This window comes from Lissotriton vulgaris, chromosome 6 (genome assembly GCF_964263255.1).
Source record: "Lissotriton vulgaris chromosome 6, aLisVul1.2, whole genome shotgun sequence".
NCBI classification, from domain to species: domain Eukaryota; kingdom Metazoa; phylum Chordata; class Amphibia; order Caudata; family Salamandridae; genus Lissotriton; species Lissotriton vulgaris.
The window spans coordinates 1490380003-1490406485 of NC_141694.1; the positions used below are offsets into that span (position 1 = coordinate 1490380003).

Below are 26483 nucleotides of genomic sequence, written 5' to 3' on the forward strand. Positions count from 1 at the left end.
GCGCTTAGGCGGACTCGGCAGATGTGTATACTTCGGGAATAATAATGAGGAGGGGGAGGGAGGGGCTGGGCATCGGGTTCCTCCCCGTTACTACCTTTAGTTCCTTAGATTAGTGGGGGGGGGGGTGACAGGCACACTGCGAGTTGGGGTGGGGCTCAGGCCTGATGCAGGGGTGCAGGGTGGTGGGGTGGGGTTGGGGGTTATTGTTGTTGGTTTTCATTCAATTTTTCGGACTCCATTGAATAGTTGTGCATGTTCACGTCGGGTGTTTACGGTCATGGGAATTGGGTAAATGTCACAAGAACCGAAAGGATTGGGGATGAAGATACTGAGCAGTAATGTTAATGGACTGGGTGACAGGATCAAGCGGGGGATGGTGAATCAATTCATACGAAGAAACTCTCCAGATGTGGTGTTGTTGCAAGAAACACACCTGATTGGCAATAGATGTATGGCACTGCATAAGGGAGGACATAAATTGATGGCTCACGCGGGGTTTACCACAGGTTCAAGGGGTGTCGGAATATTGTTCAAAAACTCCTTCCCCTTTGAGATTCGATCGACATGGGTGGACCAGAGGGGCAGATATGTGGGTGTATCCGGTCAGTTGGAGGGTAGGACAGTTACATTCTTGTCGACATATGTACCGCCTGGCCTGCAATCTGATACCTTCCGAGACCTGGGCGCTGTCTTTCTCACGCTCCCCCTGGGCCCCCTCGTAGTAGGGGGGACTTCAATGCAGTGTTAGATGGAGAGCTTGATAGACACCCAGGGAGGGTTCTCCGTCAGTCCCAGTGGTGGCTCCCTGAATTTCTAGAAACATTGGGTCTGGTAGATAGCTGGAGGACACGACACCCTACACAGAAACAATTCACTCACGTCTCTGCCGCGCATAGTAGCATGTCAAGGTTAGATTATATTCTTATACCAGCCTCGGAAGCAGTGAACATCAGGGAAACCAAGTGCGTGAGCAGAGGTATATCTGATAATTCCCCCGTGTGGTTGCGGCTAGACTACGGTGGTCCGTCGGCAGGTAAAGATGCCCCCATTAACGTGTGGTATCTCAAGGACCCGTGTGTGAAAAAGGAGACTATATGCCTCTCAGATCAATATTTTAGTGAAAACGTTGGCAGGGTAAGCTCTGCAGGAATAATTTGGGAGGCCTACAAAACTAATAAAAAATGTATTAAAATAAAAAGAAGGTGACTTGGAGAAAGAGAAGACACCTTAATTGGGGGAAGTATGCTCAGGCAGCTGGGATGTTTATGGAATATTTACTCTTTTACTCTCATCAACGGTTTGGTCGAGTCTGTGGTTTCAGTTTCCAGTTGTGAGGGCTTTTTTATGATCTTCAACAACAGCAAAGTTATCTTTGTCGACTGGTGTACGGGCACTGTGGGTGGAGCCTTTACTGACTATACCTTCGACGACTGGATCGACACCGACCATGTCATGGATGGAGTCTTGACGTTGAGGTCGTAGTGGACGAGATTTCTAAAGCCATTTTCGGCTTTGCGGTCGATGGCTCTTAGGAGGACTTTTCTTATTGCACTCCAAACTTAGCAGATGGAGTGGTGGGTTCACACCTTGCAGTTTTTGAGGAAATTCTTTCTCGTTTTTCCTTTTGGGAACTGGCTATGACAGACTCAAGTTGACTCTTCTTTAAGGCCGGTCTTTTGGTCACAGAAACTTTCCCTATTGTGTGACCTTTTTTTAGAGGCTGAAGAGGTGTCACTATCTTCTCCATCAGAAAGAGGAGATGGATAAGTTACTTACCTGTAATCCTGGTTCTCTTCCAGGGGAATCCTCATCAAAGTCATGAGCACATGAATATTCCCGCCCATGCGAGGGGACCCCAGAAACAAATATACACATATATGTGAAAAACACATACATATATAGATATATAACAACCAATGCAGCCCTCCATACAGTAAGAGCTGGATAATGCTACAAGAATTCTCTTTGCACATATACACATTCAGAAAAGCAGAGAAGAAAAACAAAGTGTATTTGAACTGCTTTAATGTACAGCAGAAACCATAATCCTGCAAAGAGGAATGAAAGCATTGCCAGCTCGGAGGCTGCATTGCAGATAAACTTAGTGTAGAAAGCTGAAAAGCTAACTCATAGAAACACATAGGAAGAAAACTGGTACTGTGCCTTTAAGGCAGCCATGACCCCTAGCTTCCCATCATGCCTCAGGGGTGACAGTTGAGTCAGTTGTTCTTTCCGGCTCTTTCTGTCAGGACCCTGGTTACTTCAGCTCTCTGTTTTGCTGATTTCTGTCAGAAAATATCTGTTTTTTTGTCAAAACCTACTTACTTCAACGTCTTTTGGCTTTTAAAGAAGGTTCCTACATTTTGAGAAAATGGAGCATACTTTTTCTCTTACAAATGCTGTCTCTCTTTGATTCTTGCCCTTCCAGTGGTAAGAAGAAGGCTAGATCAGACTCCCATTCTGTCTGTATCCTTTGCCTTCCTGAGGATCATGATCCTAAGACTTGACAGCATTGTCCCTGTCCAGGCGTACTCTGAAAGACAGAGAGAGGATTCGCCTTTATGGGCTGGCTGAGAAGGGAAAAGCTCCTTCTAGAGGCAGGTCTCCGGTGAAGAAGAGAAGAACAGAGCCAGATCTTCATCCAGGAGTAAGGTGCCAGTCTGCTCTCCTTCAGTCAGTAATAATGTAATTCACAAACGGACTACAGGGAATCAGTCTAATAGGAACATTGAGAGCACTATCCATGGTGATACAAGGCTAGAAATTCTTTGACTATTAAGACAAGCATGAAAGAGAATTCTTGTAGCATTATCCAACTCTTACTGTATGGAGGGCTGCATTGGTTGATTGATATATATATATATATATATATATATATATATATATAAAACCAACTATGCAGCCAGCGGTACTCGCAGACTTTAATTATTCCCTCAAAATTAGGTGTCGGCCCTAAGGTTCTAAGCCCACTGGGGCGGTATGTAATTTAAATAACTTCACGAACAAATGATGAAATGTTCTGTCAAATGATTGAGACATTTGTAATGAAATGCATGTGTTGAGCGCTAACACCATAATGCTTAAAAAGGTATTGAAAAGCAATTCATTTTCTCCTTCAAGCAGAGAACATGAGTCTGCCTTCTAGCTCCCACTGTGAGCACGCACCCGGGGGAGTCTGTTTTCTTTTGTTGCACCCATGGTGAAATGTCACATGATTTGTATACAAATTTTATGCAAACATACACTCGCGAACAAGGAGATTTTTCTCCGAAATGTGTCGAGTGGGCTGTACTGAAATAAACACACGCTGAATTCAAGGAAGGTGGCCTGGACATCATTTTGTTATCAAAACGTTTGAACGATTACTGGTGGATTGTTGTGAGTTGCGACCCCATCCTGGCCCGCTGCTGCGAGTGGCTGGGGGTTTTATCTCGCTGAAATCGGATCTTACTAGAAAAGGTACGACAGATCCTGCGGTCTTTTACCTTATGTGTAGGGTAAAGGCAATTTATACAGTCCTTGTAGGGATCTTCGGAATGAAGCCTTTTCTTTCCACATGGCTTCAAAAGGTAGAATGCAGTAGATGATCTCTTCCAAACTTGTTGAAGAAAACCGAGCACAGCTCAAGGAGACTCCCTTCACAACAACGTGCAGTAGAAAATAGGAGGGAATCCGCCTCTGTGGGGAGTGTTCTAGAAGGTGCTGTCGACTGATTGCCTGGGCTTTGGCTCCTTTTAAATAATATGGATAAGTTAGTAAAAGTGATGGTTTCATTGCCATTATAGGCTATGGTAATGTTATGATCTGCTTTATTATGGTACAGTGGGACTCCTACTTCAACTACAGGAAATTATTCAAGCATGTGAATCCATGAAAGATCCAATACTGGAGAATTAACAGCTATGGGACCAATTTCCGATCCTGGTTCTAAGTGGCAGAATACCTACAAGGTTGAGAATGGGAAACAGCCAGTTCATAAAAATAATAAAGTTAATTTTATATTACAAAAGAAAAACATAGCATTCTTGTTACATGTTAGAGAAATTAGAGATCTGCAACTGGAAAAAAACCAATTAAATATGTGGAAATTACTGTACAGCACTTGTATGAAATATTGTCAGTAATAGTGTAATTTGCAAACAGACTACAGGGAATCAGTCTAGTAGGAACATTGAGAGCAGTATCCTTGGTGATACAAGACTAGAAATTCTTTGACTATAAGACAAGTATGAAACTATAAAAATATTGCATACCATCATGGCGGTGATCCATACTACAGAATGCCCTACATCATAAGCATTTGTTAAAGATCTTGGAACCAACACCTGTCCGCTTCCCACTGGAAGATTCAAACTTCTGAGAATCCTGGTGAAGATCTAAATAAGAACAAAAATGTCATATAGAGTACTGAGATAAAATATGCACTCAAAACTCATTTTTGTCCTAAAGCCTTTATTTCACACACAAAACATCGAAACAAAAACAGTTCAAAGGAGGGCTGAAACCCCATGAGCAAATAAATTGCTACTTAAACATAACTTCAATAAAGAGAATTTTAGTACAAGTCTTGGGGAACCTAACAATAGCAGATAACTTATCACAATTCGTTTTTCTAGCAACTTTAAAAGGAGCAAACCTTTTTAGAAGGATATGAAAACCAACTCACAGAACGAGAGTTACCAGAAACTTCCAAGAAGGCATACACTTTGCTTTAAGTTTTAACCTGTTTGAATGGACAATTATTTGTAGAAATGGGGACTGGAGAAAGAAAAGAAGATACAGTGGATCCAAAGTGAACTTTTGCATAAAAGGGAATACTAAGAAAAATATCACCTGCATGTACTCGCATTGTAATTTTCCATAAGGTAAAATATTACATAAAAACAGAGCAAAAAATGTATTTTCAAAATGTTCAAAGGATAAGTATTAAAGTGTGAAAAGAAACAAGTTACTTACCTGTAACTTTAGTTCTCCAGTATTGGTAACTTTCATAGATTCCCATTGCTTGTATCATTCCCCGTCGTCGGAATGGGAGCCTCGGTAATTATATATATATATAAATATACCTACGTAAATACACCCTAATAGGTGTAAAAAAGTAAAAAATTAGGCCTAGGCCTCATTATATTTTGTAGCCTGTAGGTGTCCTTATGTAACAAGACCCAAACTCACATTAGCAACCAATCAGATCAGCCTCACCCTGTGGAACCTTCCTGAGAAAGCTCAGAGCCTCAGATTTTCGTAGCCGTTGCTTTGCCACATAATCACCTAGCCCTAAAGTGAGCTTTCCCAGAGGAGGTGGGTGGGCGCATGGGAATCTAGGAAAGTTACCAATACTGGAGAACTAAAGTTACAGGTAAGTAACTTGTTTCTTACTCCAGTATTGGAACTTTCATAGATTCCCATTGCTTGTATCAGAGTAGATAGCAGTTAGCATACCTCAAACATTTTGTGCATAGTTACAGAACCATTATAAACCAATGATATCACACATCATAACAACTATAAATCAGTAACCATAGCATAATAAACGAAATGTTTGAAAAAACAGGAGGAGGGAAGAGAGGAAAGCTCACCTCTTATTGGAAGAGATTTCTCAGGACTGCTTGTCCAACAGCCGAATCCTCCTTTGCAGCCGCCTCCAGGCAGTAGTGCCTCGTGAATGAGTGAGTACTGCTCCAGGTGGCCGCTCTGCAAATATCCTTTATCGATACTCCAGCAAACAGCGCTGTTGACGCTGAGATTGATCTTGTGGAATGTGCCTTCACCTGTCCTTGCAAAGGCTTGCCTGCCGCCTGGTGCCAGAAACGGATCGCACTTGATATCCATCTAGAAATCCCTTGCTTTGACAATGGAAATCCTTTCCTTGGGGCTCCGAAAGCCACAAACAGCTGGGGTGTCTTCCGAAATCCAGCTGTGCGTTGTAGATAGAATTTCAAACATCTCTGAACGTCCAGAGAATGAAGTGTCCTCTCAGCCTGGGTTGAAGGCCGAGGAAAAAAGGAATTCAGAACCACCGGTTCATTAAGATGAAAGTCTGTCGGCACCTTCGGAATGAACTTGGGGTTCATCTGGAGGATCAAGGTATCATTCTTGAACTGCAAGAAAGGTTCTTTGATAGTTAAAGCCTGAAGCTCTCCTACTCTCCTTGCAGAGGTGAGTGCCAGAAGAAGCGCCACTTTCCATGATAGGAACTTCAGGTCCGCCCTATGTATTGGCTCAAATGGCGATCTCATCAGTTGAGCCAGGACCACATTCAAGTGCCACACCGGAGGTGGGGGCCGAACTGGCGGAAAAACTCTAAACAGTCCTTTCAGGAATTGTTTTATTACTCTTGCTGATAATAGAGAAGGGCCCGATCTTGTTCTTCTATACCTGGAAATAGCTGTCAAGTGGACCTTGATGGAAGCATGAGCCAGACCTGCCTGTGCCAAAGATAGAATGTAGGACAAGAGTTGATGCGGAGCTGATGAGAATGGATGCACTCCTTCTCTCTGGCACCATAAATAGAACCTCTTCCATTTCGCTCTATATGTCTTATTAGTGCTAGGAGCTCGTGCCTGTGCCAAGATGTTCCTGCATTCCTCTGAAATGTCTAAATCTTTAAACTCTCTGTATTCAGGAGCCAAGCTGTCAATTGAAGCGAGCTCGGGTTCGGGTGGAGAACCTGGCCGTTGTACATTGATAGAAGAGTCTGGTTGGGGTGCAGATGAATGGGCTGCTTCTCCGATAGAAGAAGCAACTCTGTGTACCAGAACTGGTGAGCCCAGGCGGGCGCTATCAGTATCATCCTGCACTTGCCCATCTTGAGCTTCTTGAGGACTCGAGGAATCAGGGGAAATGGCGGAAAGGCGTAAACAAATGCGCCTGACCAAGATATCGAAAGGGCATTCCCCAGTGACCCTCGATGGTGTTCCCTGCTTGCATAACACCGGCATTTCTTGTTCCTCGGTGTTGCAAACAGGTCGATCGCTGGGGCCCCCGCAACGGGAGAAATTTTCTTGACCACTGCGTTGTCCAATTCCCACTCGTGTGAGACTGCCCTCAGGCGGCTTAGCGTATCCACCTTCGTGTTGTATACTCCTGGAAGGTGTTCTGCCACGAGCGTGATGTTCTGTGAGATCGCCCATTCCCACAGCAGCTGGGCTTCCTTGAGAAAGCAGTGGCGATCTTGTGCCTCCCTGCTTGTTGCGGTGGTGTTGTCCGTCCGCACTAGGATGGCCGAATTTGAAATCCTTGGAAGGATAGCCAACATTGCCAACCGAATAGCCCTTAGCTCCAGAACGTTGATATGTAAGCGATGTTCTCCTGGAGTCCAGTGACCACTGACTTGGAGGTCTTGCATGACCGCTCCCCAACCCTGAAGGGAAGCGTCTGTGGTAACTCCGCGAGGAGCCCGTGCCGCTATGAAACTGAGACTCACTGCGAGGTGAGATCTTTTCATCCACCATGAAACCGTCCGTTTCATCTGCTGGGTGACCGTTACTCTGTCGTCGAACGACCCTTCCACCTGTCTCCACTGAAGGTCCAGTTCCTCCTGCAAGGGGCGCATTCGCAGCCTGCAGTGCGGAATCAATTGAATACAGGATGAAATCGACCCTAGAAGAGATTTGTACATCCTGACTGTCATCCAACTTTTCTTCTGCAATCGAGCGGCTGAAGACATGAGTTTCATCTGTCTCTCTTCCGATGGGAAGGCTTTGCACACCTGAGTATCGAGTATCGCTCCCAAGAACTTCACCGTACCTGCAGTTTGAAGAACCGATTTTTCTTTGTTGAGTTGCAAACCCAGATGAATAAAGAGGTTTAAGCATGTGTTCACTGCTTCTGCTGCCTCTTGGAAGCTTGGAGCCTTCAGCAGCCAGTCGTCTAAGTACGGGAATACTTCCAGCGACTGTCTTCTCAGAAATGCTGCTACCGGGGCCAGCACCTTTGTGAATATCCGAGGAGCGGATTTTAATCCAAATGGGAGCACCATGAACTGGAAGTGATTCTTGCCTACTGTAAAGCGAAGGAAACGTCTGTGAGCTGGATGGATCGGGATATGAAAATAGGCATCTTCCAGGTCTAATGTAGCCATAAAGTCGCCTGGATTCAAGAGACGCAATATGTCCTGGAGTGAAATCATCCGAAACGACAGCTTTACGAGATAGGTGTTGAGCTCCCTTAAGTCCAGGATCGGACGCCACTTTTGTTTCGTTTTGCGGATCAGAAAAAATCTTGAATAGAAACCTTCTCCTCTTTGTGATAGGGGAACACATTGGATCGCCCCCTTCTGAAGCATTTGTTGAACTTCCAATTGCAGAAGGTTTAGATGTTTTGAAGTAGTGGCGTGGGGAGCTCTTGTAGGTGGAAATTCCTGGAATTCTAGCGTATGCCCATGTCGGATGATGTTCAATACCCACTGATCCGATGTTATTTCTTCCCAGCTGCTCAGATGTTGTGATATCCTGCCGCCCACTGGGGATCCCAGAAGCGGAGGAACAGTTGGCAGAGTCTGGAGGCCGCTATTGACGCTTGCCAGCGTCTTTGCCCTGACGCCCTTGACGTCCACGAGCGTTCTGATGAGAACAATTGAGATTGTGACTGTCGCTGATAATATTGATTGCCGTACTGAGGTCTGTACGACTGCGACTGCTGCGAGTACCGTTGCTGCTGATAGCCACCTCTTGGTGAAGTGAAGCCTCTTCCTCTTGCTCCACGGAACGGTGTCTTTCTATAATGTAGGTTCTCAAGAGCCCTTGCTGTCTCTGTGTCCTTCTTTATTCCCTGTAGGGTCTCATCGACATGTTTTCCAAATAACATGTCCCCATCAAAGGGCAAGTCCCGAATCCTATTTTGGACCTCTGGTCGGAAGTAAGTCGCTCGTTGCCACCCCTGCCGTCGAAGAACCGCCGCGCTGCTCAGAGCACGGAAAGAAATGGTGGCGATGTCCATCGCGCAGTCAATCATTTCCGAAGAGGAACGTTGTCCCTCTTCTAGAAGTTTCTGTGCTTCAGCTTTAGGGTCATCCGCTAGAAGGTCCATATAGTGTGCCACATCACTCCACATCTGGCGGTCGTATCTTGCTAGAATCGCCAAGGCATTGGCCGCTCTGACCAACAAGCTAGCCATAGACGAAAACCGCTTCCCAGCGTTGTCTAACCTTCTACCCTCCTTGTCTGGTGGAGTTGTGAGGGTGGCCGAAGGATTCCCGTGATTTCTTCTGCGCCGCCTGCGATATGACCGAGTCTGGTCTAGGTTGTCCAATCAAGCAGGCGGGACTGTCATCAGGAGCTTTATATTTTTTCTCCAAGCGTGGAAGAGTTGGAATGACCGTCGCTGGGGACTGCATCACCTTCTTTCCTTCCTCCCATATGTGCTCTACAATGGGAATTGAACGCACTGTCTTACGGTATGCCTCTTTAAAATCATACAAGAAACAATCCGTAGATGTTGCAGGCATGGTTAGCTTAAAACGTGCCGTGGCTCTTTCCATCAAACTGAAGAAACCTCCCACATCAGCCGGAGGTGAATCTACCGGGTCCGGCACCGGAGAAGCTGGATCCGGAGCTATATACTGGTTCCATTCGTTATCAGGATCCTGATCCTGGTTGTCACCTGCCTCATCCTCATCCGAGGTATCATCTTGGACTTGTGTCTGCCGAGGATATTCCCTCTCCTCTTCCCCCTGTGAGGGAGGTACCGACTGAACTGCCACCACCTGTGGCTGAAACTGCGCTTGACCTTCCACTGGTCGCGACCCTTGTCTGCTCCTATACTCCTCCAGCATTGCTCTTAAGTCTGTCAAAAGACTCATAGGCATTGTAACCGTGCCCTGCTGTGCCTGGGTTTCCTGGTATGCGACCTGTTTTTGTGGTCGCTGCTCCTGCCGATAATAATACTCCTCATCTTGGTCAGAATCGTGGTATTTTAGATTCAACTGAGATGGACTGTATGCATCCCCATACATCTCATTCTCCTCCTCCGAGTAATCCTCTTCGTCCAACAACAGGGCTGGGGGTAATGATGGCACCTTTCTAGGTGATGTCATATCCGGAGTTATCCTCCTCTTCCTGGTGCCTTCTCTAGCACCTGCCGTCGACGGCGTCATAAAAGAATCCACCATCTCCATAGTCTGAACCGTCGTAGACGGGACCGTCGACGAGATTACCTTCACCGTCAACGGGATCGTCATCGTCGACGGGCTCGTCATCGTCGACGGGTTCATCATCGTCGACGGAACTGTCATCGTCGACGGGCTCGTCGTCGACGACGGAATGGTCTTAGTCGACGAGGTGGTAACCGTCGACGTAGTCATCGTCGTCGACGCTGTCGTCGACCCAGTCTTCGTCGACGGCATCGTCGTCGAAGTCCTCGTCGACGCTTTCGTCGTCGTCCTCGTCGTCGCTGGATGGCTCGTCGACGACTGAGGAAACAAAGTCCCAACAGAGGCTTTAGAGCCTTTTTTGACCACTGTTGAGGCCTCTACAGTTGGTTTTCTGAAGGACTTAGAAACTTTCTCCTGATGTGAAGGCCCAGCCGAGCCCTCATCCAGTTTTGCCTTCTGCACCTGAGGTGCTTGCCTTTCCCTCTCCTTTACACTCTCGTGAGGAGATTCGCTAGGCCCGGGCTTGCCAGACCTATCAGAGGTCCCACGCATAGCCTTTGAGGGGGGTTCAGATGAAACCTCCACAGATGATCCACCCCTCTTCAAAGATGTCTTAGAAGATGATGATCTGGCATCTTCCTCATCACTAGATACCACTACCTCCTTCCTTTCCAATTTCCTGAGCCAAATAAGTAACCTTCCTTCACGATCACGGAGGGTCTTCACAGACATCATCCTGCATATCTTACAACCCTCTGCCTTGTGGTCGGGGTATAAACAGTATATACAGTCCTTGTGTTTATCCTCAGTATAAAGTCGTTTTTTGCCACAAGTGGCACAAGGCCTGAAAAGGCTCTTCTTTTCCTTATCAGCCATAGTAATATTCAAAGAAATCCTGTCAAAAAAACTGCTTAAATAGTACCTCAAAGTAGAAGTTAGAGCAGAGCTCTAAGGAGACTCCCTGTCACCAACGATGCAGTAGAAAATCTAAGGCTCTGAGCTTTCTCAGGAAGGTTCCACAGGGTGAGGCTGATCTGATTGGTTGCTAATGTGAGTTTGGGTCTTTTTACATAAGGACACCTATAGGCTACAAAATATAATGAGGCCTAGGCCTAATTTTTTACTTTTTGACACCTATTAGGGTGTATTTACCTAGGTATACATATATATATATATATATATATATATATATATATATATATATATATATATATATATATATATATATATATATAGATATATATATATATAGATATATATATATATATATATATATATATATATATATAATTACCGAGGCTCCCATTACGGCGACGGGGAATGATACAAGCAATGGGAATCTATGAAAGTTCCAATACTGGAGTAACAAAGATTTAATAAACAGAACTACCAATAATGCTCACTGCCCCAGCTCCACTGTGAAGCTAGGGTGGGCGGGGCCAACAAATATGAGCCCAAGACTAGGACTGATCATAGTTGTCTCATCACAGACTCACATTCTTCATTTTTAGGAAGTGTACAATTTACAAAAAATGGGCTTTGGGTCCGCTTCCTTCTGTCATTAGCTTGTTTAGAATTGCAACATTTAGCCACAGATTTCAGACAATTTCCATGTAATTGTTTTTCACCATCATTCTACTGGATGCATTATTCCACTCCCTAGGGAGTGTTTCCATTAACATTTTTGAGGTGCATTGCATTCATCAAAAAGTAAGGACTATTTGATGAATGTCAAAATTGCCTATAAAAGAAGGTTTTACTCACAAAAAACAAGCTTTATTATAACCGAATGTTTACTTTGTGTATGATACAAATAAGTATGTAAATCAGGTGTTAATTTTTCTAAAAGGTTTTCTTTGAAACATAATAGAACAAATATTATATATAGACCATGAACACACTTGTATGTAGATGTTCAAATAAGACCTTTGCAAGAGATACTAGATTCCGTATATTATTTGAGCTATCTAAAATTCCACATGGCTAGCACTCCGCGCTGAGACAAGGGATTTGAAAGGGTAAACCCAATTGGCTACGCCCCACATACAGAGGCAGGAGAAAGGCATTCAAGTGGGGACTAACACTCGTGACCAAAGCAGACTTCAGTTGATACTTTAGGTATATTGTGAAAGGACAATAAAATAAAATCCTCCCCAATAAATAAGCAAACACAGCAGTGGGAGAAAGATTTTTAAGGGTGAAACCAAACTGTGTTCACATGGCATAAACGTTTTGTAAAATTTAAACACATTTCATACACTCTCCATTGCGTTATTTTCTATGCTAGAGTTGCCTGTGGGCCATTAACTTTGTTAGACTATTGTAGGCAAATGCTCATTGGCTAGTGGTTGTATCTTGTAAAAGTAAAGACAAAGCACGGTCTATGAGTGAAAAGACCGAAACTAATGTCCATTTGTATTAGCTCAAGTGGGTGTAAGCCATGACCCGGCACTGTGGCATTATTTTGTCATCTGAATAGAAATAATAACTTGTGCTTTACACAGCACTGTATAGCATGCTTCTGAAATGTTTTCTAAGTGGAAGGCTCAGCGCCGGGACGCCCCGTTGGGGCAGCTGTGCGCTTTACAAAATACACAAATAAAATAAATAAGGCTCAACCAAGACAAAGCTAGAGCTGTATGTACACCTTAGAGTATTGAACATACTGAAATACATGCAAGTAAGAAAATGCATTTATGTTGCGTTTCTTCTTCATAATAAGCATTCATGAGGCTCAGGGAGGTGAATTTGTTGTACCTTTATGTGTGCTGTTGTTCGATTTACTGTCATTTTAAAAATAATGTATTTTCATCTCGCACTTGAGTCATTTGTAAATGCTATAAATTATTATAAAAACTGCTGAAAGGGCAATATATACTGCTGAAGTTAAAACGACATAATATACGTTATCTATGAAAATATTGGCGTGGTAGCGTACAAAACTATGTTTGTTTCGGCTTTGATTTGTCAAACAACTGTAAACAGAAGCTTTAGCAGCTCTAATGTACCAGATCACAAATACAGCATTTGCTGAAGCCTGTGCCTGCAAACATTAGTACATTACTTCCAGGTCAACTGGCTTTACAAACGCTCATCATTTATTTGTTAGCCATTAGCAGCACACTCATAAAACCAGAAACAAACAGTACCTGAAAAGCATGTGAGAGAGGATGGGTAGACGAGCAAGGACATGAAGAGTTGAAGTAAAGGAAATGGCAAGAAAGTATATTAATTATTTACTTTTGACTGCGATGGGAACGGACCAGTTTCCGATACCTAGGTATCCATCCAGAGGAGCAGTCCCCTGCCCGTAATATGGACTGGGTGATTGCGTCTCTCCAACAGTCTGTGTCCTTTTGGGACACCCTTCCACTGTCCCTAATGGGGCGTCTAGCCGTCGCTAAGATGGTGATGCTGCCAAGGACACTGTATGTCCTTCAGAACACGTTTTGCCCTCTTCCACCTAGGATTTTTCGGACCTCAATACGCTGCTTACATCCCTGCTTTGGGCAGGTCGGTGAAGCAGAGTGGCCCTTAGGACGGTTGTGTGCTCCTTGGAAGAGGGGGTATTGGAAGCCCCGCGCTTCGATCTCTACTATTATGCAGCTCAGCTACTTCCAGCTGCCAGATGGTTCGCACACGCGGATGTATGGGAGGTACGATTACTGGCAGGGAGGGCAACAGTGCAGGAGCTCCGGTTGTCATTGATGCGCGGGTCGGAAGCCAACATCGAGCTACTCTATGTGGTGAGTCACATGGCGGGCGTATGGCAACATTTCGTAGAAAGGATCCTACGCTCTGCGCCATTTCACAGGGATCTGCCGATCTGGATATTGGCCCCCATGGTAGAAATAGACCACCATATGTCATTTCACGAATGGAGAGGGGGGGCTGCGAGGTCTTAGCAGACCTGTACCCCTCGGAGAGCTTCGTGACGTACGAGCAGGCGGAGGAGTCATTTGGCCTTAGTGGCGAACAATATTTGCATTACCAAGAACTGCGCTCTGTAGTGAGCTCGATCTAGCCACAATGCCCGGAGATACCCCAGATGACCCACACCTAACATATCCTACTGTCCTGCGGCAGAGGACGTAGGCGGATTGCCTTGCTGTATGCGGCTATGAAACATGACTCCGCCCCTCCGGTGCCACCGACATGGGCGGCCTGGGAAGCAGACCTAGGAGTGCCTTGGATCGTGGGCAGCAGAAGCATATAGGGGCCTTGACCCGGCGGGTGTCTTGTAATGCGCGCTTTAAGCTTATTTATTTTAACTTCCTTCACCGTACCTATCTCCCTCCAAAGTTGGTGAGCCGCTTCGCGGAGGATAGGAGGGATAACTGCCCCAGCTGTAGCGCGGCGGAGGCGGGATTTTTGAACCTGGCCTGGGAATGCCCGCCAGTGGGCAGTTTCTGGACAGGGGTGGTAAGTCGCATAACGGCCACCACTGGCCTTCGGATTGAACTAACGCCCTTACACTGCCTGCTGGCATTAATCCCTAGGCCACGGAAACGGAAGCTCTCCTATAAATTATTGCAACTGATGCTAGTGCTGGCTAGACGTAGGGTCGCCATCACGTGGATGGGACAGAGGGCCCCAGAGGTAGACACATTGTTTAAGGATGGGACACTCGCAGAGGAAACACACATGCAGAATACTAGAAGGGATGAAAAACTGCAAGAAGACCTTCTGGCGTGGCGTACTATGTGTATGACAGGGTTGGCTACAGAAGGGCGCTTCTCACACAGTGACTCTGAGGGAACTAGTGGAGAATTGTTTTCAGCGCTAGAATCGGAGCCTGAGGGGGAGGGAGGAGAGGTCCACTGAGGGGTTAACCGAACAGTGTATGATGCTGGGACTGGCCTGTTTTTCCTCACAATATTATTTGTTATCTCCTTGCTATTCTGCTGTGCCGCATGGGCTTAAGTGCCATCAGTTGTTGTCCTAAATCCGTGATGTACCATAATGAGTCTGTCGAGTTGTAAACAAATGTCTTTAACAATGACTGGGGGGGGAGTTTTTTATCCTGTATTTTGCAAAATTGAAAAATAAAGTTTAAAAAATATACATATATATTTACTTTTGAGGTTTGGTACAAGAAATAATGTTATTTTTAACACATTGTTCCTTCAGTCCATTCACTTTACCCATCAATAGACGTACAGGTTATTGAGGTGCTTTTAGTGGCCATCTAAATGCAAGTGGTACATACTTTTCAAAGGGTTAAGCTTGTAGAATTATGCACGCTCCCTTTAAACCCATCAATGGATAACATATTACTTATAATTATTTATCTTAAGTTATTGATCCAACAACATACCCATTTCATAGACATCTTCTCTAAAAGGAAAAAAATCAATAAGGAAGTGGCACCAAAAAACTTCTAAGAAAGGCTAACAAGAAACAAAGGAATGCTCATGCATTTTTTGGTCTACATATTATATTTAATTACAATCCAATACAATGCTAATGATATAACATCCAAATGCAGGTCAGAGAAGTCTACCCATTAGTTTTTCATCTAACTCTACATAGGTTTGTGATGAAACAATATTGCTAACAAACTAACACACAGATGTTTAGTCATTTAATTAGTAACAGCTACCTTTGGTATGTATGGTTCCCAGTCAATGTAGCCAATGTTGTCAGTCGCCAGGCGTGCAAATAGATTTACCAGATGCTGCAAAAGAGAGACGGAAGTTGAAACACTTTTCCCAAATCATGCCATTTAAGAGCTATATTTTGGTAAAATATCATTGAGAAGACTTTACTATTGCTTCAAAATACATAGCTATTGGGAAACCGACAGTTAAAACAGTTTTCACTACCAAATGATGGTGCTAGGAATCAGAGCAAGGCCTTAATCTTAGTGTTAGACCACTGAAATAATTTCTGAGACTTTAAGCACACCAGATGTTGTAGGGTTCTTAGGCAAAAATGCACCTTTACCATTTATTTAAATTGCTCAAGTAGATCTGCTAGCTATTTACAAAGATTGGGGAGGGTGTTATGTTTTTCAATTGTGTAGGTACGAAACACCCTGCCAGGCAACAATAAATCCCACCTTGAAATGTGCAAATAAAATAATGTAGGCTGAAGGTTTAAAAGCACACCGCCCTGATTAACAACTGATTACAAGACAAGTAACTTAGGGTTTTTTTGTTTACATCAAATCATTGCAAAAATACAAACCGTAGATACCAATTACACTACTTAGAGCATTTACAAATCAAAAATATATTGTCTTCACACTCAGTGCTCCAATGACTAGACTAGTCCTCCTTTAAAAAGCACTATCAAAACGGGGAAATTTAAATCAAGGAGTAATTGATAGGTTGACCAGCCATACCTAATTTTTTTAAATATCAGTAGAAATATAGCAGCCCAGTGTACGGCACATTAAAAACCAGCAAAAGGTACATGTTGTTAATTCATTGCCATCCCTTATGACACTGCTTCCTAAACATGCTTCATCCTTCAATTTTTTCAAGCCAAGGGGAAGCATGCCATTAAGGTGTTCTTTAACATAAAACTGTAGATCTGAGTACCTGTTTTGTTCGATTATTATTATTTTTTGAAAGTCCGCTAGGGTTTGTCGCACACTTCTTCTTGGCACTCCAACCAGCAGAATAAACTAACCTTTGAAATAATCCATTGAGTGCTAAAAAAAACTGAGGTCCATCATTGGGTAAAGTAGGAATGGCTTTGGGAGTCCACCTGTTGTACTGCTGCACATATACTGTGCACCATGCCCTTTGGTGCTCCCCTAGCAGCTGCTGTGCATTCTAAGATCTCTGGGAGTTGGCTGCCAGTTTGCTTGTATGAAGGAGGTAGCAGGTGAGTTCTGCAGAGGTGCTTTGCCACCCATCTACACTATTTGGCCCCAAGTGAGTTTGACCCATCAGGAGACTGCCAGTTCTAAAGTTGTTCCTCAGTCCTTCCTCCACGTAGCTATCCACATGCCAGATGCAGAAACTCTAAAAAGATAGGGAGAGGACCATCTCGGATAACACTGGCACACAGAGATCTCTGGTGTCTAACTAAAGTATAAGCTGAAATACAACATGGCCTGCCAAACTAACAGGGTACTCATAAAACACTTTAAAAGTCACAATAAGAGGACTGAAGACTAATAATTTAAAGCAAACCCTACTGACCCACCAGCGTTTACTAGAGACAATGTAGCTCATGCTGCAAGGGGACATCAGAGGGAGCATGCAGTGTTCGACCAAGTGTAAACTATGTATTAATGACAACTAAGGCAATTTGAACGGATATCACCTGATTTGACAGGCTAGTTTTCTACTAATGTTTTGCATCCACGATCACATTCTATTGCGCCCTATAAGGAGGAGGGGACATCCATTTTACCTTACCTTCCGATTCGAAAAGGTCACAAAGTGTATTTTGAGAGTGAGAAAGGCATTTTCCCTCCTCTGTGCTCGTTCTACATTGTAACTCGTTGTAGCATCGGAAAGTCTGCAAATATTGCTAATGGCACACACCGGCCCTACCTTGCAATTTGCAGTCACAAGATGTACTTTGTGAGTTGGAAAGACATTTACTCCTTTTCGTTCTTTATACCTTGTGACTCGGTATTTTTAGCACCACAAAAAGCCTGAGACGTTGCTAACTGGACACACAATGCACTCTAGTTATGCTTCAATTGGCAATGTGTCTATGTATTTTGAATTGTTTCAATGATATGAAAAAAATGTGCCATAATAATCAAAGTTGAGTCTTAAAGAAGGCTGTGGAATTATCAAATCCTGGTAACTGAAGTTCCTATTCTGATGAGGCAGGTTAATGCCAGCTAAAAAGCAACTGAGAAGCAATGTACCCATATGGCTCTAATTCCCTTGTGCACTAAACCTACTGATGGCATACTAATGAACCCTATCCCGATGAATAGAAAACGAAGGCCTTGATACCAAAATTGAGATTAAGCATTACAATGGGATCAACATGGCCAATGTTTTTACTTACTAGGCTGCTTTTATGTATTTTAATATACAGAGGATGCTTGATTTTCACTGAAATTTCTGTGCCCCATATGGGTAAACACTGAGAATATGTCAACTGCCCCTTTGCAAATTGGTTGTTTCTCTACTGTTCAAATCAGTTTGTCCGATATACTCAAAGGATTGTAAAGGACGGCTAAAGAATAGAGGCAGTTTAATAAAATGTTCACTATTCAATGTTCCAAAACAAATAGGACATCTTGGTGGTTTAACAAAGGACTAAAAACAGATGGCCTCTCTCGTTAAACACTACGGCAGCTATCTTGAATTTCATTGACTGGGACTCAACAAATACGTACTCCTTTGCTCAACTGGACACAGGAACACAGAAAGTGGGGCAACGTAAACACAAACCTGACTTAACCACTCGGATTTACTATTTAATGAATTAGGTATGTAGCATTCAAATCGCAAAAAATAATGCATGATGCAACATCAAAACCTAATCAGAACCTGAAGAGCAAATGCAAGCTAATATTGGGTTACCAGAAGCCCCCAAAGTGATTGATGAACAATGAAAACTAGCGTAGAAATTAGCTAACATAATTTGGTATTGATTCACATGGGTGTTCTAAAATAACATTGAACTACTGTATATACCTGTATAATTTTCTATACATGCAGCTCAGAAAATATCATAAAAATAGCATAGTACTTACTGCTTCCCATTGTGGAAGATTTTGCACTGAAAGCCAGAGACCCATTAACTCGTCAAACCAAAGTCTGCAGAAAAATAAAATATATTAGGCTTCAGAACATAACAAATCATTTCCATTTATGGCATCTTACATCGAAAAAAGCAGTTACAGAATGCTGTACACTGGCCTATTAACATATTTACATAGATTCCGTGGGAACAAACTGATTAAGGTCAATAATCTTCACATTTATTTAGCATCAGATGATCGTCAATAAAATTGAGCAATACAGACCTGTGCGGTATGAACAAAGAACAGTCGGATCTGAATGGTGATTAATTTCAAAGTAGAGAAAATAAATCTATATGATTTTAAATACGATCCCTAATAGCAGATGCCAATGTTAGGGCGATGCATAAGTGCATCATCGGTGTAATTATCATGGTAACTGATTTAATAAATCATACAAATTAGCAAATGAGACTAACCTAGTGGTACAAAGGATTAGCAGGGTACTGCAGTTTATAGTTCTAGGTTGGGAGAACCTGAACCTCAACTGTATTAAAATTAAATACATACATTTTCATAGGGAACCGATAAGGTGCTTAGTGAGTGATGCATTAACTCTGTATAACAGCCTAGTCACAGGTCTGGATACCCCTTAATACAGAACCATCCTTTCATCCTACCCCCATATTCTGTCATTTATAATCTCAGACTCCACTCATATATCATAAATCTTTATTCGAATTCCAAGAATTCATAAGAGCACATACACAGATTTACAATATTGTTATAAAATATTTATTAAAATTAATACATCAAAATAACCATCAGGCAAAATAACAAATTACTGAACAAAAGAGAGTCAAGGATTGTCCATCATTTTACGTGCTCGGGTAGCGATTCTCAAGAAAGTGCTAGTGCGGAAAATTATTTCTTCATTGTTCAAAGAAAGCAGCAATTCATAAGATTCCCCCATTGTAATAGGTCTATGTTTTTTTTTTTAAAAACGGAGTTAAAAACCAATTTACATATTTCAGATAATATTTACAAAAAGAAGAAAAAGTGCAAATCAGTTTATGCGCTCACCCCATCGCATGTACATCTTATATGTTCATGGGTTGGCCGATAGCCTAAAGGAAAACTTAACAAGAATCTTACAGTTCCTGCCCTCAGTCGAAATAAAAGACTTCTTTCCCAATTTACCATTGGCAGGGTATGATATAATAATCATGGGTGCCTATACAATTCCCTGCCCATGTAGCTGAGGACTGTCGTTTTCTTAGATTCTTCCCTTACCCTTTCTATGTTGTAAAGTGAGTACAGTGCTTTCTTCAGGTCATTCTTATGTACTGAATCTGCTCTAATAGGGTCTAAAAAGAGGCTACCTTTGTCAATACTGCACAATCTTTTATAGACCCCTGAGAGTCAGTTATAATTTCTTGAGTTAGGGTGGCAGATTTATTCCTCCAAACTGAGTGCCAGAATAACGCGGGTCGTGCACTAATAAAATCACATATAAAATGTAAGTTGAGTTCCTTATGGCAAATATAGTGAGAAGTGGAAATCGGTGCACCCAGTAGCTTCCTACAAAACTGATTTTCTTCCTGCTGGAGTCTTTCTCAAACCCCATATATCTGCCCCATACGTAGCTACTGGGGCGCATTGCAATTTAAAAATCCTTAAAATTGCTTCAATAGCACCCATTTTCTTCGGTCGAGGGAGACATAAAATGGAATTGATGGCCTTTGAGAATTTGCTCGTGGAGAGGGCCAAATGCCCAGTCCACGAGCCATTCGCAGCAAAGACCATCCCCAAATATGGGAAAGTATTAGTAGAAATTAGTCTATCATTCCCTACCAGTATGGAATTAAGCTGGCGTTTCCCTGGTCCACATGACATAATAAATGACTTTTAAAAATTCACGCGTAAATCCAACCCATCCATGTGCCAGTCTCAAATAATTTCTCTTCAATGGGTCCAATATATATATATATATATATATATATATATATATATATATATATATATATATATATATATATATATATATATATATATATATTCACTGAAAAAACCATAGGTTATAGACCATATATAGTTAGGAATTAGCATTTACAAAACCTTGAAAATTCACTGAAAAAACCATGGGTTATAGACCATATATAGTTAGGAATTAGCATTTACAAAACCTTATTTTACTCACATAAAACCATTGAAATTCCATATATAGTTAGTTGCACTAACTATATATCGCGCACCCGCAATCCACTGCTGATGATGTCACATATTACATCATTCATGACATGGTCAGTGACATCACTGATGACATCACTGATGACATCTCAAATGACATCAGTGATGTCATCAGTGACGTCACTGACCATGTCATGAATGATGTAATATGTGACATCATCAGCAGTGGATTGCGGGTGCGCGATACATAGTTAGTGCAACTAACTATATATGGAATTTCAATGGTTTTGTGTGAGTAAAATAAGGTTTTGTAAATGTTAATTCCTAACTATATATGGTCTATAAGCCATGGTTTTTTCAGTGAATTTTCAAGGTTTTGTAAATGCTAATTCCTAACTATATATGGTCTATAACCTATGGTTTTTTCAGTGAATTTCAATGGTTTTTTAATAGCAAATATCAAAAGCTTTAAAATGTCAAATACGTGGTAGGTAAAAACATTTTTTTGTGTTTATGCACGCTAATGTGCTTTGAACGCTGCCCCCCCCCTCTTGTCTTTTAGAAGTATTCTCGCTTTGCAGATAGTGAAGGGTAGGTAACGCAGGCCTTTGCCCCTGTTGTAATCCGTCGTGCCTGCTTCCCTCTCCATTTGATTGATTGTTATCCAAGCATTTACTGTTTTGGAATTGGTTCTCTTTGGTTCATTCTCTATTTACAAACAAGCACAGAGTCGCAATACTCTGTTTAGTCTTTGCAGATAGTGAAAAATCGTTAGAAAAAACAAAAGGAATCAAGCAAAATCAGTAGGCCACTAATGGGATCTCTTTTTGACCTCGCTAAAATAGAAACATTAGGAACAACCCCTCATGAGAAATATGAAACCAGTGAGAGGAACTGAGCTCGACGCCATGATGGCTGCAAGACAGCTCGGCTCCACCGCCCATCCCGCCCAAATTAACGACAAACCCTATGCAAATATTATAAATATATACAACACACCAGCAAAGTAACAGGGTAAAACGTTTTATTAAATAACTATTTACATGGCAGCCTGCTGCAACATCGATCCAAATGCATGCCGCCGTTCCCGGGATTTCTCCCCGACTACTTTGCGGCCTACGAGATGGAGAGGCCGGGGCGTTGACTAGGCGGAGCCTCCAGCCGCAACCACAGCGCCAACGATCGCTGCTGACGGAGGGGAGCCTTGCCGGTGAGAGCCACTGATCTGAAGAACAGCTGCCTGCGGTGCCTCCCTGAGCCGCTTGACGGAGGCCCCCGAGGGGCGGTGTGGACTCGGAGGGGGCGCTTGGCTCCTGCCCCCTCCCCAAGTCTTGTTGCCTTGGTATGGCCTGAGATCGCCCCCGACATAGGCGGCCGGCTCCCGGGGTCAGGCGGAACTTGTTGCCTTTTGGTGAATCTTCCATTCTGGACCTTGTCCCACAATCCGTTTGACCTGAAGACACGTCCTGCGGTGCCCTGGTCCAACCATCACATATACCTGCGCCAGGAGACGGCGTGGGGTGCACTGGAAGGGAGAGGCGGCGCGAACGAGCCTCCCCCACCTCCCCAGGTGGAGGTTTCTCAGCTACACCCCAGCGCTTCACTCGGCCAGCTGAGTTGCGCCCGCTCCTGCGGCACAGTGCCTCGCTCGGCCAGCTGAATTGCGCCTGCTCTTGCTATTACAGCGTCTCACCCGCCATCCGGCTGAATTGCACCCACTCTTGTGGTACAGCAACAGGCAGCTGCCACGGAGCTCAGGAAATGGCGGTCGGCTCCACAGACTTGGGCCTGGCCTGCAAGGATGGCTCTGGGCAACCCTGGAACTCGGACGCTTGACTGCTAGGGCATGGGCCCCATTCCCAAAAGCGTCCCCTCAGCCTTGAAGATTCTACAAGAGTCACCGGGGCCCCCGACTCCCGCAGACTTCCGGTGGGGAGCGACTGCCATGATTGCTCGCGGAATGGCCACGACGTAGCCACGGGGTGCTCTCATGCTGACGCCAGCTTCAGTCTGAAACATCCAGAAACACTGTAGACTACCAATTCGATCAGTTCCGGTGGAGCCCCAACGTGACCCGGTAGAGAAGAGCTTGCCCTCCCCTCTTTGTCTGATGGTTCTTGTTGCCTGTCCCTTCTGTTGTCATTTAACGGAACTTTTTGGACTGCTGAAAGGGGTTCTGTTCTGACCGCTGGTTGGTGGAGACATTTTGACTATATTCTGGACCTGCCCGGCCTCGCCCAAAATGGCGTCGGTATAAATGAGACTCGCAACTCCTTGATGTGTACTGGTTGCTCAGCCTTGATATCACGAGATATGTATGCAGTTTTGGAGCACATGGCGGGCGGGGACGGGTACTGATTGAACATTTGGACATCCCTATTGATATTAAGTTCTGATGTATTATTCATTACTGCACTATTGAAAGTTCGAATTAACGTTACTCATGGTACTTGCCCGCAAATGTATATCTAGATAATTTCATTGTAACTGTTAGACACCTTAATTCCTGTAACCTAATGGCCCGCCCGTTACGTTTTTCTACAGTGTAAAGGTCCCCTCATCATATACGATTCCAGTTTGCTCCGTGGCCGGCCCACGTGGTTGTAGGCCCGTATTTGTATACTGACATTTTTGCAAAAAAGAGTTTTCGAAAGAAGTATGGAATCAGCGTCATAACAATCGTCTAGGTTGGTAAGGTTTTAGAATAATGGCTGTTATTCCCAAACAATAGAAGACAGATAATGCAGACCCTTTGCCTGAATTTAGGATTGATTGAAATTTGTATCCGTCACACCTGCCCTTTTTCCAGAATTGTTAGAAAATGGTCGACCGTAGCTTAAGGTATCTGCCGAATGTAAGGTGTGGTATTTTGTCCCATAAAATAAGACTAATTGAGAAACAAATACACGAAGAGGGAACTCGAATTTAGAGACAAACAAAATGAAACATTTTTTGGCATCATAAGAAGGGGAGGATATGTTACACAGAAAAATAATGCGAAAGGGATAGCCAAGATCTGTTGTATCACACGTTCCTGCAGCTAGTCTGATACATGGTAAGTAGAAGCTTTTTCGTGTTTGCGCGTGCTGACATCCTCTGAATGCTGTATCCCCCCCTTTCTTTTCTCCTCTGTAGGTTACATCGGAGTTCCGACTGAAGAATGGAGTGGACATGGACCGCACCGTGCTCCATGTAAGGAAAGACATAGACAAGCGCTGTGAGATATTGCATGGAGTGCAGACCATCACTGGGAACGTGAAAAATTGGATGGTGTGACTGTGCGTACATGCCCTGATTGTATGGTATGAATGTGTATGTATTCCATATGCCCGGCCGATAAACGTTCTGTTTGCGCAACTGCCGCGTTAGAAAACAACATCGTGACGCGTCGCGTAACCGCGACGTATCGTGTTGTCGCGTAATGCGTCATATGACGCGCCGCGTTAGCGCACCTGGAAGTGCTCCGGTGCGCGAGGCGCGAAGCGCAGCTTCCCGGAAGCGATCCGGGGCGCGGCACGGAGCGCGTAACATAAGCATAGCAGGTCATGTGACTTGTTAATAAAACTTTTCATTGGTTCATTTCACTTTTGGGTTCCTAATGATGTAAGGCTAGGTCATGTGACCTAAAAATAACACTTTTCATTGGTTTAGAACTATTTTTTGTTGCAAATGATGAAAACCCCTCCTTGTTTCCTCACTCTGACTTTCATCTTTGTGAGAGTAAGACCTTTTTTCATCACTTAGCAATAGCAAGTGTTGTAGCTTCAGCTGGTGCATCCCCACCACCACCACCATCTCCTAGGAAGAGAGTACCACCTCCTCAGGTGGTGGTTGAGCAAGAGGTGCCCCCCCCACACCTTCTTGTTGCCTGATTCGGCCAGCTCAATCTATCGAGCATGAGACTCTGTTGTGATCTGAAGAACCGCTGCCTGCGGTGCCTCCCTGAGCCGCTTGACGGAGGCCCCCGAGGGGCGGTGTGGTGGCGCGGACTGGGAAGGGGCGCTTGGCTCCTGCCCCCTCCCCAAGTCTCGCTCGGCCAGCTGAGTTGCGCCCACTCTTGCGGCCTACGACATGGAGAGGCCGGGCATTGACTAGGCGGGGCCTCCGGCCGCAACCACAGCGCCAACGATTGCTGCTGACGGAGGGGAGCCTTGCCGGTGAGAGCCACTGATCTGAAGAACGGCTGCCTGCGGTGCCTCCCTGAACCGCTTGACGGAGGCCCCCGAGGGGCGGTGTGGTGGCGCGGACTGGGAGGGGGCGCTTGGCTCCTGCCCCCTCCCCAAGTCTTGTTGCCCTGGTGTGGCCTAAGATCGCCCCCGACATAGGCGGCCGGCTCCCTGGGTCCGGCGGAACTTTTTGCCTTTTGGTGACTCTTCCATTCTGCACCTTGTCCCACAATCCGTTTGACCTGAAGACACGTCCTGCGGTGCCCTCGCAATGCGGCCTGGTCCCTGAATGTGTGCAGGGGGACGGTATTCCTCGCTCGGCCAGCTGAGTTGCGCCCACTCTTGCGGCCTACGACATGGAGAGGCCGGGTCGTTGACTAGGCGGGGCCTCCGGCCGCAACCACAGTGCCAACGATCGCTGCTAACGGAGGGGAGCCTTGCCGGTGAGAGCCACAGATCTGAAGAACCGCTGCCTGCGGTGCCTCCCTGAACCGCTTGACGGAGGCCCCCGAGGGGCGGTGTGGTAGCGCGGACTGGGAGGGGGCGCTTGGCTCCTGCCCCCTGCCCAAGTCTTGTTGCCCTGGTGTGGCCTGAGATCGCCCCCGACATAGGCGGCCGGCTCCCGGGGTCCGGCGGAACTTTTTGCCTTTTGGTGACTCTTCCATTCTGGACCTTGTCCCACAATCCGTTTGACCTGAAGACACGTCCTGCGGCCTGGTCCCTGAATGTGTGCAGGGGGACGGTATTGATTGGATCAAGATGGCGGCTTCACACCAAGCTGACTCAAGTGTTGCTGCTGATGCTATGCAGACAAAAACTGGTTTTCAGTTTGTACATTCTTCAGGATTTTTCCATCCAAGGCTGGTTGAGAGTTTGTAGAACGATGGCTTCAGATTTTCAACATACTACTCTTCAACATTCTTCATAAATGTAACAATGTGAGACTCACTAGGAGAACGGCCGTTTATCTTTCCTTTCAAAATGCTGCCAACAATATTTTCTGAATGGAAGACACCATCTTGTAGCATAAAGGGCTGCGTCAAGGGTGGTATTGCCCAGAATGTCTTGTTTTCTAGTGCTCGTAATGACGAAGCCAGAACTGCCGAAAGGGATTCTGGTCCTGCCGCTACTTATTGGAGACATTGAACTATACTCTGGACCTGCCTGGCCTCGACCAAAATGGCGCCAGTATGGGACCGACTTGCAACTCCTTATGACGTTCTAGTTACTTAGCCTTGACGTTATGGGGGATGTATGCGGTCTTTGTGCACATGGCGGGCGGGGAAGGGTACTGACTGGGAATACGGACAACCCTATTGATGTCGATTTTTCATTATTGATTATTGTATTAATAAAGCTTTGATGTAATGTT

General features: G+C 44.5%; 1 protein-coding gene across 2 annotated transcripts in view; it reads right to left on the reverse strand.

Annotated features, from left to right (window-relative positions):
* The window catches only part of PSME4 (proteasome activator subunit 4), a 2155241-nt gene that overhangs the window by 1891862 nt on the left and 236896 nt on the right, over window positions 1-26483 (reverse strand). For both annotated transcript variants that reach the window (XM_086927646.1, XM_086927645.1), the window contains 3 exons: window positions 18768-18831; window positions 15693-15767; window positions 4254-4376 (listed from right to left, as the gene is read on the reverse strand). In XM_086927646.1, the coding sequence (XP_086783772.1) occupies window positions 4254-4376; window positions 15693-15767; window positions 18768-18831 (262 nt within the window). The remainder of the gene's footprint in view (window positions 1-4253; window positions 4377-15692; window positions 15768-18767; window positions 18832-26483) is intronic.